The sequence below is a fragment of the Anomalospiza imberbis genome, chromosome 1 (genome assembly GCF_031753505.1).
Source record: "Anomalospiza imberbis isolate Cuckoo-Finch-1a 21T00152 chromosome 1, ASM3175350v1, whole genome shotgun sequence".
NCBI lineage: Eukaryota > Metazoa > Chordata > Aves > Passeriformes > Viduidae > Anomalospiza > Anomalospiza imberbis.
The window spans coordinates 27377377-27393217 of NC_089681.1; the positions used below are offsets into that span (position 1 = coordinate 27377377).

The 15841-nt window shown below is 42.4% G+C and overlaps 2 protein-coding genes across 3 annotated transcripts in view; one reads left to right on the forward strand and one right to left on the reverse strand.

Annotated features, from left to right (window-relative positions):
• RBIS (ribosomal biogenesis factor) lies at nt 1-6802 on the forward strand. Its single transcript, XM_068185793.1, has 3 exons — nt 1-906; nt 4350-4466; nt 5903-6802. The coding sequence occupies exons 1-3, from the start codon at nt 16-18 to the stop codon at nt 5969-5971; spliced, it is 1077 nt and encodes a 358-aa protein (XP_068041894.1). The 5' UTR covers nt 1-15; the 3' UTR covers nt 5972-6802.
• E2F5 (E2F transcription factor 5) overlaps nt 6027-15841 on the reverse strand; it is a 15841-nt gene continuing 6026 nt past the window's right edge. For both annotated transcript variants that reach the window (XM_068185781.1, XM_068185776.1), the window contains exons 2-9: nt 14342-14451; nt 13474-13637; nt 12227-12268; nt 10369-10433; nt 9172-9439; nt 8243-8443; nt 7786-7830; nt 6027-6754 (exon numbers count right to left, since the gene is read on the reverse strand). In XM_068185781.1, coding sequence (XP_068041882.1) covers nt 6645-6754; nt 7786-7830; nt 8243-8443; nt 9172-9439; nt 10369-10433; nt 12227-12268; nt 13474-13637; nt 14342-14451 — 1005 coding nt within the window. In that variant the 3' untranslated portion in view covers nt 6027-6644. The remainder of the gene's footprint in view (nt 6755-7785; nt 7831-8242; nt 8444-9171; nt 9440-10368; nt 10434-12226; nt 12269-13473; nt 13638-14341; nt 14452-15841) is intronic.

Below are 15841 nucleotides of genomic sequence, written 5' to 3' on the forward strand. Positions count from 1 at the left end.
GCCTGTTGTCGCCCCATGCCCTTCGTCACCCAGGCTCTCCCCAGCCTCCCCCAGCACCGTCGGGGTGGCCCGGGGAAGGCAGTGCCATCTCTCAAGAGCCGCTCCAACAGAGGGAAGGTGTCTCCACCAGCCCCCGTCCCGCCAGAACACGAGCTGTGCGGCAGGGAAAGACGGCAGTGCCCATTCCTGGGGTCACCCCTGCCACTCGCGAAAGTAAAGCCAAGTCCGCACCGCTGCGTCCCCTCCCGTTTTTCTCCCAGAGGTGTAAACCCCATTCCTTTGGAACGGGCCGCAGGAAGATTTCACGTTTTCCCAAGCGGGGCCGTGAGGCAGGAGGGTGTCCCACAAACTCGCTGGGAATTTATCCAAGCTCCGCGTGTGCCGGGGGCTGCCCGTGGGCAGGTGCTTGTGGCAACGCGGAGCTTTGGACTCCGCTTGGGCTGCGGGCGCGCGCCAAGCAGCTCTCAGCCTTCCCGTGCTCCAAAAGCTGGCCGCGAAGGCGCGGGAGAGGCAAGCAGGGCTGGGGCCGAGGCCGACGCCGGGACCGGACCGGGAAGGCACAGGGACAGGGACAGGGACAGGGACAGGGACAGGCACAGGGACAGGGACAGGGACAGGGACAGGACAGCAACACTCCGCCACTCCCGCTCCCCGGCGCGGCTCCACAGCGCCCACCCGAGGCGGCGCTCGCCCCCTGGCGGCCCCGCGCGGCGCTGTGGGCCATGGGCGGCTCCTCGCGTCACAGCCCTGTGTGACGTCACCCGCCCGCGCGCCGTCGCCGCCGCCATGGGCAAGAGCCGCAGCGGGGCCGCCAAGGCCGGCAGCGTGTTCCGCATCGCCCGCAGCGGCGTCCTCAGGGCCAAGGCCAAGGGCAAGGCGCGGCCCGTCACCTCCGGGCTGAAGCAGGTGAGTGCCGTGGCGGGAGGAGGCGCTGGCCGGGCTCCGGCAGCGCCCCACCACGGGGAGGGCCCCGGCCCTGCTGCGGCGCCCGCGGGAGGCCTCGGCCCGGCGGGGATTCCTCCCCTTCGACCTCGCTGCGCGGCGCAGCAAGCGCTCGGAACTGATTAAATCGAGCTGGTTTAGGGGCAGTGCGCGTCCGGGCACAAAACGGCAAAATGCACGATTTTCACCCGAAAATTAGGTTTGTATGTGAAAAAATGTATGTATCATCTGCAAAAGGAGAAGCACAAGAAGTTCATTTAACTAATTTGCAGGCATATGCCACAGAAGGCATCCGGCTGTGCTTGAGGGGTGTCGTTTGGGAAGCGTGGTAGTATCTGGCCTTGTCCTCGGGAATGCGAGGCTAAAGGGCGCATCAGCAGTTCAGCGAGTTCGCGTTCACTGGACTGCTTTCACAGCGTCGCTGAGGGTGTAATTCAGGGTAGAGTTTAACTAAATGCCTTGATCCAAACCACCGGGCATAGTACATCTAACGAGGGTAAGTCCTGCTCCTTTCCATCACGTTCCTAGTCCCAGGGAGGGATCCATTTGCCAGGCTCTGGGCTACATTCCCACAGCTCTCCTTGATGCAGGCTCAGGAACTCTACGCCGACTAGGTGACTCAACTTGCTAAATCAGCAGCAAGAGCCATTAAAAATACATTTTGCATTTTTATGTGCTGGGTTGGTGAGTTGAACAAACTTAATTATGAATGAATTAATGCAGAGAGAAGCATTTTGGTGGGGAAGAACCAGAAAGGATGGAGCTTTTTTTGATCCAGTAGCTGTTTATTTGCCTCAGCTGTCAAGTAAAACTGTCAGTGAGATGCAGTGAACAGAGCTGGGACTCTGCACTGCTGGATGTTGTGCTCTTAATTCCTCTCTGCCCGTTTTTTGCCCCTTACATGTGCTGTGATGCTCTGTAGATGCTTCTGTGAGCCAGTTTAACTTAGTAAAGCAATAGAGAAACAAAGAAGCAAAAATAATATTGTTATTTTTGTATCTGTAGAGGAGCACAGCCGCGAGGAGGGAGAGAGTGGGTCATGGAGCAGGGAGCAATGCAGGGGAAGAGGGATGGGGGTGATCTTAGCAAGAGTTTTCCTGTTGTGATCAGTGAGTCATTATATGGTATCTTCTTAAACCCTGCCTCCAGCCTGAGAGGTGTGTGTGTTCTGCAAGAGTTCAGCTGTCCCTCCAGAAAAGCATCTGGTAACAAAAATAATAAAAGCAGATAGTGGCTTATTTTCTCCATTTGATGCAGTTGCAGTCTACTGGACAAACACAAGTAAATGGCTTTTTAAAAAAAGGTTGTTTCAAATTTTCTCCTGCAAGCTCCACTTGACAAATGAATCTGGTGGACAGGAATGTAACAAACTTTAGAAAAAACAATTTCATGTTGCTGGCGTCACATCTCCTCTTAGTCTAGACTGTTCTGTATAATAAAGGGAGAAACAGGTTTAAAATCATATTCATGAAATGTCTGAGTTTCATAGTCTTGAAAAGCTTATTAGGAGTAAAATTTTATTCTCTGTGTTTGAAGCTGTGTTCTTTAATGCATTAAGCCTTTGGGCTTAATGTGATTTACTTATCAGTAAGCAGTATAAGAAGATGTTCAGAAAAAAAATCACTAAAATACATTTACTCATTAATAGCTAAAAGCCCATTGTAACTGTTCAGACAACTTTTGATGTAGGTACCCGTGCTAGCTATAGAGCCTCTTTCTGTGGACAAGTCCTGCCTGCGTACTTGCAAATATCACTATTAAAACTGACTGGAACCTTCTAAAACCCCTGTGAAGCTGGAAGATGGTGACAAGCTCTGACTGAACACATGCTCTTTGTACATCATGTTACCAACAGTCCAGCCACTCTGATCAGAGCTGGGAGCTGGGGCTGTATTTCTCCAGTCACTGTCCCAGTTCAAATGTTCATCTGAGTAGGCCTGTCTGTCAGCCTCATTGCCACTGCTTTCTTAATACTGGTTTTCCTGGTCAGTCAGAATAGAATTGTTGTTACTGTATATGTACTCTGAAATTATGGAGGCTTTGAAAGTAAAATGAATACGTGTAACCATTCACAGTGTGCTTCTGCCTGTTTAAATCGCTCAGAGATGAACTATGGGGGTAGTCTTTGAAACATCAGTAGGTATGCTGAAATATGGGGCTGCCTGAAGACCTATGAGCATGCTTCTGGAATGTTTGCAATGTAATAGGTCATTACCTGGCTAAGATCCTGTTTCAGACTTTGGAAGCAGCAGGTGCTAGGGCTCAGATCAGTTCAATCTTAGTTTGCTGCAGTGGTGACAGTTTATGCCCTCTTGCATCCACCCTGCTCCTCTACCACAGACAGTCCCCTGAGTGCAACACATGTCCATATTCTAGCACTTCCTCTTTGAAAGTAAAATCTTTGATGAAATAACTTACAAAGGCATACTTGGGCTAAAAGAGAGGCTGAAGAGCCCAGAGAGACACATTCCACTCTGCTGCAGCTGCAGAGTTTCTTTAAATACTGTGGCAAATCCTGGTAGATGTTGTTGGCCAGACCTATAGTACAAACAATTAGGATGCAAGGTGTGATGATGAAAGGTAAGCTACTGGAAGAAATTCAGCTTAGTAAAATCATTTAAAAATTGTATTTGGTTTGAGGGACTTCAGGTGTGGCTTCTCTAAAAAGCTGCCAGAAGCTTCCCTTATGTCTGCAAGGGCCAATGCCAGCTGGCTTCAGGATGGATGTGATGCTGGCCAAGGCAGAGCCCATCAGGTACTGATAGTGCCTCTGGATTGATGTAGTTAAGCATACCACTAGCAGCAGTCAGAACAGAGGAGTGAGAATTTTTAAAAGAAACAGTCCTGCAAACACCAAGGTCGGTGAAGAAGGAGGGGGGAAGAGGTGAGCTGAGATTCCTCTGCAGCATTTGTTTGACAACAAATGCAATTCATTTTCCTCGAGTTGAGTCTGTTCTGCCTATGATGGCAACTGGTGAGTGATCTCTCTCTGTCCTTATCTCTACCCATGAGCCTTTCATTATATTTCCTGTCCCCTATCCAGCTGAAGAAGGCAGCAATAGAGTAGCTTTGGTGGGCACCTGGCATCCAGCCAGGGTCAGTCCACCAGAGATGAAGGAAGGAACCCTTCCAGGGACTTCATTCCAGCTAAGAGCCGAGGGTGGTGTAGCAGGGCCTGTGAAGCCTGACTTTTGTTTTCTCTGTGTTCTCTTCCTATGGGCTCCCATTCCAGTAGAGCAAGTTTAACTCTTAATTTTGAATTTATTAGTACACAGCTAGATGACCTAATGAAGTAACAGGTAAAGCAGCATGTAACACTGTCTGCATAATTGCACAAAAATGGGGCAGTTTCACATCAGTGGAATTTTTGTTAAAAATAACAATGTGTGTATTTTTTTCTCTCACAGATAAATATTAAAAATGCTGAAAAAGTTAGCACAATAAATAAAGCATTTGCTGAAGTTCAGAAAGAAATCCGGCAGCTATCAAAAGGTACCTCAGCAGAACCTCAGAACACTCAGCAGGTAATTTCCTATTGTAAAAATCTGAGGAGAATGAAAAGAATGTGTGTGTTTAAAGCATTATAATGTGGCTCTTAGACTGCAGACAATAAGCTCAGTTGGTCAGTGTGGTGCTGGTAATACCAAGGTGCTGAGTTCAACCTGTTTAGGGGCCATTTACTTAAGAGATGAATTTGATGATCCTTGTGGGTCCCTTCCACAGAATATTCTGTGAATCTGTGAATTCATGCAGTTACTTTAAAGCTAGAATCCCAGTTTTATGAATTTCATTTGTGTGGCAATGCTGAAACCTAGTTAGCATGTTCAAATTCTATATAACTACTAGAGAGAGAAGAGGGTAGCAGCCATGCTGAAGCACGCTTCAAAAGCCTATTTTTAAATTACGTTCTAGCTGATTTCTAATTGTTTCTTTTTGAAGTTAGTCTCAGCTCCATCCCCTTGTATCTCTACATGAATAGACACAGAGAGGATGAACCTGGCTGTTCCCCACCTGAAGCTCCTGACAGTTCTTTGAAACAACCAGTTCTGCCTCTCTTTGTTCCTGATTTCTAAGCCTTGGTATTACCTCATCAGAAGGACCAACACCTGAAGCAGCAATTTCTGTAGTAGAGGTTTTAGCACTTGGGCTTCAAGACAGTATTTCTCTTGCCTTTGTCTTTTTTTTAAATACAGGCCTACTTGCACTCTTGCACAAGAATTAATTCATAAAAGTTTAATTCCTGACAAATTCCTCCATGTAAACTCTTTCTGCTGACTGATGCTCTCGGCACAGTTTCAGGCAGAGAAAGCAGTGGTTCAGGATGAGATGCAGATAAATCCATCCTGCTATTGGGAGAACGTGGTATTTGAAGAAGTGGACATGAGTTGTCAGTGTGCCTGAGACGATCAAGTTTCTGTACAGCTGGGAGCAACTAAACAAGTGTCAAATACCTTAAGGAGAGGCTGAGGGAAAAATGAAACATAAGTGACAGTGCTGCCAGCACAGGATGAAGCCAAGCCAGGATTTCAAGGCAGCTGGAGCCAGTGGTCCTGTCCCTGCTGGCTTGTTATTTATTCCTCCAAGAATTCAGACTGTACTACTGCTCCTCTGCTAGTAGGGCTCTACATCACTCAGGCTGTATTTTCTCCAAAGTTGCAAAAATGTTGTTGAGACCAGTTGTGAACTAAAAGCTGAGCCTGTCTCAGTTGGGCTGCATGTGTTATGTTACTGATACGACACTCCCAAAGCACAAAGCATTTTCTGCTTATGTCTCAACTTCAGTGTATCCTGCAATCCCCCCATATTATTGAAATATAACTGCAAAATTAGCTGAAATTAAATATATAAAAGTCAAATTAATCTTCTGGCCAATGGATATTTATTAGTCTGGGGTTTTTTCTTCCAAGCAGAATAAAATGAAATTATTTTATGCTTTAAACTGAAACTCTTTTTTTTCCAGGTTTCCACAAATCTGGAAGAGGAACCAGCAAACGTGGATGCTGCCACAAGCCTGTTATCTCAGTTGTAATGCAAAATGGACAACAAAGGGGTTGCAAGAAATGAAAGACCACAAATACTGATGGTTTTGGCTTTGTTTGCACAATTTTATTAAAAAAATTTTGTTAATATACAAGTATTGGCACACTTCAATACAAACTACAAACAGACCTTTCCTATCATCTAGGAAAGTGGAATGTCAGAAGTCAGTGTGAGAAACTTAAAGTGCTAAAACAGAAGGCACTTCACAAAATTGGTTCACTGAAACAGTTTAGCATAACTCAAGTTGATACCCTTCACCTTTCAACTTGGCAGTAAAAGCTTCAAAATTGTTTGAAAAGTTAAAAAATAGAAAGCTTGGCAGTAAAGCTTCAAAGAAAATGCTGTTAACTGTGAGCAAGAAGACTAATCATTTTTTAAAAAATGATCAAAATGCTATAAGGTATTTTCACTTTTCTTACTAAAGAAAACTCCAAACAATTGGCTTAGACAGAAAAACACTCAGGTGAAAAAGTGCCAGAATTTTTAATAAGAGCCCTTTTTTCTTGTTCTTGAGTTTGTTTTGTGAAGTAGTTAAAGGAAGCAAAAGGAAATATACTCCCAGAGTCAGTGAACTAAGAAGTTCATTATTCAAATACTTAGGTTATGAAGAAGTCTAGATTGTTACAGTTAGAGGTAGATAAGTAGTCTGGTTGACATAATATCTAATAATTTAGTATCTGCACATCAAAGAGATCACAGACTCCTTCATTATCATCCAGGTTAAAGTTGTAGTCATCTCCGGGAGTAGGAGAGAGTCGTAAGAGAGGAAAAACTGTAAAGCAGGAATAGTTTATTTTAAATTAAAACACTTGGAAAATCAGCCCTATCATATTTCAGTATGTTTGTCATAAGGGTTAGTCTTAATAATTAAAATAGTCTTGGTAATCTGACAAGCTCACTGAGATACATACCACGAAAACCTGTACTGCATTCAAACTAAGGCAGTAAGTGATGTATCTGCCATTTTTTGCTTGGTATTTTAAGTCAGTTTGCTGAAGTGGAGTGATAGCTGTGGAATATGGGTTTAATTTCTTCTTCTGCAGCAACGAGGTTCCTGAGCAGCTTTTGAAAACTTTAATCAGAAAGCCATAATTTATATTTATATTCCTTTGTCTATATCTGTGCTCTAGAAGCAGAGGGTGTTTCCATGTTAACCACATACTGGCACGTTGACAGAATCCCGTCTTGCCCCTTCGCTCTTACAACCCCATCTCTTTCTGGATGGGCCCTGAAGTGGTCTTCTTGAGGGGCAGATATTATTACAGGCCTTACAGAATACAGTGCAAAAGGAACAAAGCGAGTCAAGTTCACCTCCTTGCCTGCCACCTCAGTGAGAGTGACAGAGAAGTAGGGAGCATATGAATTCTGTAGTAGCTGTGGTTCAGTGCTACACTCTTATGGCCAAGGACATGCAATAACAGAAATGGGTGACACTTGTTCTGTTAGTGTACTACAGATGGACATGTATCAGTCTGCATCCAGAACTATATTCTGAAATACTTATTCAAAGCATTTATATTGTAAGGCAGCACACTAGTCGTCAGCTTGTTCTTTCTTTTTCCCTAAATTAAATACTGGTGGGTTATTCATGCAGGTGAGTGCTTGTTGGATTAAGTTTTTCCTATTTTTACTGTTAAATAAACTGGCAGGGAACAGAAAGGGGAGCAAAGACAAAAGTGACAGAGGAGGCAACATGGGAAAGAAGTAGTTTCATACTGACTTTCAGCATCAGATTTAACAGATGCCTTCTACACACAAAACCCATGCTGCTACTTGTGATTATTAGAGAAGATAAATACTTACCATCAGAAGACATGAGTTCATCAATAATATCTCCACTGATATTTCCTGTGAAAGACAGGAGCACATGCTTTATGTATGTGGGGTTTTTAAATATGTGTTTATAGCAGCCAACACATTCTTTGCATTAAAACACTGGATTGCCTAGTGTAGGAGCTACAGAGATAGTATGCCATGTACATGTAAAATATACTTATCTTTGTATCCCTCAGTTTTTGCCCCCCATACATTTTTCCCACTTATCTCTTAAAACCCAAGAGCCATATAAGCCATGAGGCTTATTTGGTGGCAAAGAAACTCATTTGCTCAAAATTAGTATGCTCCTCAGAGCTGCCTCAGTGGCTTCATAGAAGATAAACAGAGACTTGTGTTTTCCTCTGTGTAACTTATTGGTAATTTGGTCACTAAGAAGGGCTCAGGGAACCAGGGAGATATTTAAACAGGAACTACTGCTTCCTACCTGCAGGCTCCTCCATCTTTGCAATGTCAAATGAGTTTGGCTTGAGAATGCAGTTGACATCCAGAGGCAGCAAGCTCTGGTAGTCACTGGAGCTGGCTGAGGCTTGGGCACTGTCTCCAGACAGGCTGGGATAGAGCTCTGGCTCCGGAAGGCTGGAGTAAGGGGCTGTGGGGGCTGTGCTGTCCTGCTGGGTGCTGCCATCTACACAGACGGGAAGGTGCATTACAAGTCTGTTACAGTGAAACAGAACACACAGCACCTGCCCCCAGCTTTGTCTTTTGAGGTGAAGGTAGCCAGTGTCTGGGATCAGGTGAGAGAAGTCTTCCCCTTCCACAGTCACAGGCACAATTTAATTGTCAATTAATTAAAGGTCAATAAATGAAGGAAATCAGAACCCTCAGGAATGCAGTTGTAATACAGCATTTCCTTAAATCTTCTCCTATTATCTATTAATTTAGTGTTACTATGAAAAAAGTACCTGATATTCAGGCAGCCTCTTAATTGTGGCTATGTGGAAGAAGGTAAGCGACCTTGTGGTACAATAGCTGGAACTTGTGCCTGTCTTTTCAATCTCATTAAAAGGTACACGTTCAAATCATATCCTCTGTCAAGAGGTTTGCAATTTTGCTCCATAATGCATTCTGGAGAAGCACCTCAGAATAATTAACAGGATTACATCCAAAACCTGTTCAGTGTAAAATGGTAAGATGTGAGGGAAGCAGCTATTTCACCAGACAGAAGAGGAAGAGGTGTCTGTAACCTCCTGAGGGCTGTTACTAAGGCCCTGGAGTAGTTTTTTAATTGACAGCTGCTAACCTATGCAAATTCTTAATCTTTCCTTTGTCTACCACCTTCCTCAACAGTTTCTTCTTTCCCTCCAGCTGCCTTCCTCCCCCACCCATCAGAGACAGGAAAACCCCGGGATCCACCTGATGGTGTGTCTGCAGCTGCTGTTTGCAGTAACTCCTGTCCTTGGTTCGGGTCACGTTGTTCTAGGGGATTTGGAGGAGCTGCAGCTGGTTTAAGTGGAGTTGCTGGAGCTGCAGGCTGAGATGGGGGCTGTGCAAGGTCATCAGGTGGAGGAACTGGAAACACTGTGGGCTTGGAGGAGCTTGACTCTTTGTTTATGAGCAGCACATGGATAGGTCCTGAACTACTTTTAAGACTGATCTGATATTTCTTCTGTCCGTTCTGTCCCTGCAAAGATGATGTATTATGAAAGTTACTGTTCCTTGAGAACTTGGAACTCTACAAAGTGATGAAGACTAAGATCAACTGTTTTAGTCCTGAACAAAAAGAAAAAAAACCAAAATCCAACATCACAGCTGCTAACTGGGGTCTTACAGAGAACCTTACCATTGCCTGAACTGATTTCAGCAGAGACAGACAAAGATAGTACACTGATCAGCTTCATGGCTCTACCCTTGGAGGCTTTTACCAATATAAGACTGTGCTTAGCCTCACTAAAAATAGCTTGTGAAACTTCTCAGGTGAATTTCAGCCTTCTATAAGCACAGTGGCTATCACGCTTCATACCATGCTCTCTCCCAACTATTTAAACACTATTTAAAATCAAGTGCTGCAACAACAACAACAACAACAACAACAACAAAAAAGTTAAAGATGGACAGAAGTAAATAATTTGGCTTCCTACTTTAATCTTGCCAATTTAATCCTTTTGGCAAAAGTGAGATTGCAGTCTGTTTCTCTATCCAGTCTAGTACCCATGAGACTAAATCTAAATTACATCAAAACTAAATCTAAAAGGCTTTTTCATACGAGATCCATTTTAACAATGTAACAGAGAAACTTGACACATTAAAGTCACAGAATTCCCGAGAGAATTCATGACAACTATGCAATATTTTGAAAGCTGCAACATTTAAAAGCAAGAGAGAAGAACTTGTCTATTTTGGTTTTAATAGAAGGCAGGGTTACTATTAGTCTATCTAAGTGTACAAAACCCACTTTTTTCTGTCCAGCCTCCCTCTTCTCAATTGAAACGATCTTAATCCTTTCTCCCATCCTCTTGCACATGGATAGAGAGAAATCCTCTGCTCTAAAACAGCTCTTCTTTGCCACTATTGCTCTATAACACTTAGGGGAAATGAGAAACACGTACATACCAGTTCAGGTCTAGGTACTTCTAACTGTGTACCACAAGGTGCTTGAATTGCTAGAAGTGTATCTCCTGGTTAAACAGCAATTTTTAAGAAAGTGTTAAGTGTATTTTTTTTAAGTCTTGTATAGTATCCACTCAAATGAGATCTGGAAATTCTCTAAGGCCACTTAAAGTACTATGTAATTTAGCATATATAAACCTGTGGTAGGACATGTGCAGTCTCTAAGATCCAAGTATATTGCATAGTATAAATCACAGAATTCCAATACTAAAATCATAGTTGCAAAAACCTTTTCACAACAGTACAAGATTTACCACATTTGTCATCTAGTTGTATATATAACATAAGGTGAAAATATTTAACTTGTTCCTTTTTTCACAGAATCAAATAATCATTTAGGTTGGAAAAGACCTCCAAGATCATAAAGTCCAACCTTTGACTGATCACAACCATGTCAACTAGACCACAGCACTAAGTGTCGTGTCCAGTTGTTCCTTGAGTACCTCCATGGACAGTGACTCCACCACCTTCCTGGGTAGCCTGATCCAATGTTTAATCAGCCTTTCTTGAAGAAATTTTTCCTGATGTCCAACCTGAACCTCCCTGGTGCAGCTTGAGGCCATATCCTCTTGTCCTGTCACTGGCTGCCTGGGAGAAGAGATTGACCCCCACCTGGCTACAGCCTCCTTTCAGGTACTTGTAGACAGTGATAAGGTCTCCCTTGAACCTCCTTTTTTCCAGGCTAAACAACCCCAGCTCCCTCAGCTGCTCCTCATATGACTTCAGCTAAACCAGATCTCTGGTCTAGCTCACTTTATGACTTTGATGACTGGTGGTACTACAGAGATTTAACAGAAGGAACAAGAGGTATTAATGTTCATTTTCAGTGCCAGCACTTCCAAGTGTCTAAGCTCGTGGCTTCCACAGCACATACAACTAGGATGTAACAGCTGTCTGTCACACTCATCTGTGGTTTACTATGCACATTAAAATGTGCTGGTTAAAATCAGGGGACCACATTTACATGCACAGCACTGGCACAATACTGCAGGTTACTTGCTTCCCTGCACATCATTTCCTCTTTGTCCATAACTGATTTGGAGTAACACTTTTCTTTCTCTGCCTCCTAAGAAACACTTAGGTGAAGTACTATGTGAGCACCATGCCAGCTCCCTCCATGTTTTGTAATGACTAACCTCTGTTCAGTAACAGCCCATTTTTGTTAAATTCTGCAGTAGTTTTCTAATCTAGTGTTTTTATTTAAAAAGTCTTCCTTGTGTCAAAGAGAAGATAGATTTGAGCCTAGCTGGAGGCTGAACAACAACCTTCCTTGGGTACCCCAGGATCAGGAGATGATGTCAAGGAAAGTAACTTCTGCCAGCACTTCCCAGCACTTCCCAGCAATTTCTTCAAACCACCTGTACGGGAATGCTTTAGATTTAGTAGCAATGCCCCATCACTGACCTTCTGCTGGTTCCATTTGTACAGCATCACAAGCTCTGTCTGGCCACAGTTGCCACCAGAACATGATACAAAATTTGCATCTTCCTGGTTCTGGAGGGCTGAACCAACATATCTTGTCTCTGGTTCCATTAATAGCCCATGGCAAGCTGCTGAAAAGTATTATTACCAAAAAAGACACCCAAAACCAGGACTCCAGCTGAGCTTCCACTCTATACAATCTATGACTACAACTGGAAAATGCCAAAACTTGGTAGCCATGAACATTATGAGACCTCTACCTAGTAATGATCACTATTGAGTACTTCTCAGTTCATAATACTTGCAGGAAAAAAGCAGGTTAGCAAGTTAGTTTTCAACAAATCACTCACTTTAGAAATACAGCCTAGCAGCAACTTACCATTGAAGCAGTTGCAGATATCTTCATGGGTGACATATGAAAATGTAATTTATGTCAAGGAACATTTTTCTTAATACAATATAAAACTAGTATTTGCTGTCCTTCAGAAGTTTGTCCAAACTGAGCCTAAACTATAATGTTATTATTGTCAGAGGTGTAATCAAGGTATTATTTTTGACTTTCAGAATGGCATGTTACAAATAACAAGAGTTCTGTGTTTTAAAGAAAATACCTGTACCAGCAAAGAAAATACAAAAAGAAAAATAGTTGTGTAGCTTGAACAAGAAGAGATTCTTCTAAAAAAGGAGAACATGTAAAATCTTGTTTTGAGGAATACCATTTACTTTGCCAATCTGACAATACAGAATTCAGGTATGTATCAGCATTTCCCAGAATCACACAGAAATACTGCTAGAGGGAACTTCAGAATTCACCTGCCATCCCATTCCTCTGCCTCAAGGTAGGATAAATCCACTGTTCAGACATTCCAGACAGATGTTTGTCTTTCCTCTTCTGCAAAACCTCCAGTGACAGATATTCCACCGCCTCCCTGGGGGATCAATTTCAGTGCTAGCTCTACCAAAAGTTTTTCTAACATATAACTTCAATCTCCTTTGCTACAAAATCCATTTTACAGAAACAGTTTCTGAACAGAAACTCCAGTAATTTTTAAGTACTTATCAATAGTATTATAGATTGGAAGGGCACTTTCCTGCTCCCATTCTCAGGTGTCTGTTTTGCAAGACAGCTAGACACATGCTTATAAGCAATGCAGCTGCAACTCTCTGGTATTTATATACAGGATTTTTTTTTCTAGTTTGAAACCCAACAAGCTTCAGGACATTGTCAACTCCATTTATCTTTGGCTGATAGCTTAATCTTTTCAAAAGAATGAAGAGACAAAAAAGATTCATGTAAAGCACTGGTAACAAAATTTAAATTTAAGTTCTGGAAAGCAGTATCACTAAATTTAAGTAAGACACTAGGATTATACTATTGACTTAATAGTTACTGCTGTACATATATATATATATATGTATGCTAAATTATTTTCATGTTACCAATCACAGTCATGGAAGTTAAAAAGTCACATAAATAAGATTTATATCTTCTTTTGTTGAAGTAAAACCAGAAAAAATACTTGCTGTACCTTGCTAAATGAGTTACATTATGCTTTATCCATTACCTACACTTTAACTGTTGCTTTAATTCTAGTTCCAAAATGCACACAATTAATTTAAAAGGATATTGGTGGTTTGTAGAATCATCCATGACGTTCTTGATACTTTGCTGAAGCCACAATTTCTGCTGATCCAATTCTTTTTCTTTTAGTTCTAAATCTTCAATTTCAGCTTCCAGATACCTCAGCCTGTCTATGACTTCTTTTGTATTGCAACCAGCACCTACTCCTCTTAAAAAGGTATAAGGGTTCATGAAACCACAAGTAAAAATCTAAAGCAAATATCCAATGATAATTTCTAAAGACTATTTTCAACATTTGGAAAATCTACTAATATTCAATATGAAGGAAATGAGCATTTAACCTCCCAGTAGTGTTTTGACAGGAAAATGAAAATTCTTTAATTCCGATCAAATTTAGAATTTTCCTCTACAAAAATTTATCTTCTTTTGGAACACTTTTTTTTTCTGTGTTGGAACTATTTTGCAGGCCTTAGCTCCTTCCCCTATAATTCTTATCTTGAGCTTTTACCTTCAGAGACCTAAGAGAAAACAGGCACTGACTGTGGTAGGGCAGATAGGTGGAGACTGTGTGTCCTGACAGCCCTCCCAGATTCATTCTGGGTGAATTTTTCAACTACAAGTGCTAGTCATAAAGCAGCACTACAAGTTTTCTGAAAGATTCTTTTCCGTGTGCTTTAAACTTGATTTTATGTATCACAGACACAAGTTAAAGGGAAAACAAATACAGTTAATTTGCAACTTTACTGTACTTCTACAACATCACATTGTTCATTGATTAGCACAATGTTAATTTTATGGTGTCATAATGTTGTTTATGGTGTCATATGGTGTTTATTTAGTCAGAAGAAGTAGAAAGAAGCCATTTTTGTTGCTCTTAGGCATGTGAAAATTTGCAGAATTGACATAACTTACTTCCACTGAATGCTGTTTTTTGACTTCTTCTCAATGAGATCAATCCCCTCCAGAACATTGGTGATATCATAGATCCTTCTCTTCTGCCTCACAGCAAGCGTATCAGCAGCCTGTTGAGAGAACAAGTATCAGCAACTTGCATGCTGAGGGAAATACACTTAAGCCACTCCCTTGGAAAAATGCCATCTAATGTAACTTTGAAAGGAGAAGGTTCCACTCTCCAAAAGCCAGATACCACCATGAATTCTGAAGTTCAGCACCTGCAGGCAGTGCTACAAAGCACGGGGAGCAGTCCCCTGGCTGCAGGCCAACAGGCTATCCCCTAACAGAGAAGGGAGCTCACAGGGGTTGCAAAGACCATGGCTGGTATCTGGAGCATATTCAACTGCATGGAGGAGCTTGCCATGCTCTTTCTGGAGAGCAGGAAAAGGTATGGAAGGCAGGCAGTGATGCCTTGCAGTGGGGCAAGCCTCTGAAGCCAAGGACATACTAAGTTTATCATTCCTTCCACTGACACTCGAGGTATTACAGCCTTTGTTTGGGTTCAGTGGTGCCAGGATACCAACCAACAGGGCTGTAGTTTCACCAAGTGGCTGCAGGAGAGCTGCAGTATTTCAGGCCAGCGTTGTCCTCGCACAAATGTCCCTCACAGGGCACAAGGGCTCACTCCATCTGTCACACTGAGTACCAGCACCCTGGAACAGCTGCCCTGGACCTTGCTGCTGACACACAGCCAGCTGTGCAGTGCATCTGAGGGCTGCCACACCTCGCCCCTCCGAGCAAAGCAGCATCAGGCAGAGGCAACCACTTTGTGCCTTACTTCTTGCTCTCCATGGTGACTTTTGTGTAACTGATGCAAAGAGTTAAGATAAAATAAGCAAATGAGCTACTCATGCCTTCCACACCTGAGAAGCAGCACAAGTTCAAAGGATAGTCACTAAAAGAAGGGAAAGCTGAGAGGAGTCCGACTTTGTAGTTACTCGGGACACCTAAATACAATGATTACATGGGATTGTATATATTAAACAAATAGAAAAAAAAATAAGAGAAGGGTAGGCAAAGACTTCTGAATTTCAACTAATGCATAAAGGTAAATATTTTCTACTACAGGAACATAATGGTTTATTTCAGTTTGTTCCAACAATCTATTAAATTTACGCTTTTTGTGAGCAGCCTATATGAAAGAAAGGTACAGCTTGAGACAACCATAACCTGGAAGGAAAACCAAATTTCTTTGCTTAATAGCACCATTACCTTTTTCTACTGAAAGAAAGTTGAAAGGATAAAAAGAAAGAACAGAGATTATAAAAAATACTCTTTTAGCCATGAAGTATAAACACTGCTCTTTTCTCCTTGACAGTGATATACCCACTAAACACTGTTTCCACTGACACCATTAGCAGCATTTATTTTATGTATGGTCTTCCGTATGGGTCTTTTAAAACATTTTCTTAACTAACAAAACAAGATGCATGCAAATACATATAAAGTGCAGTTTAG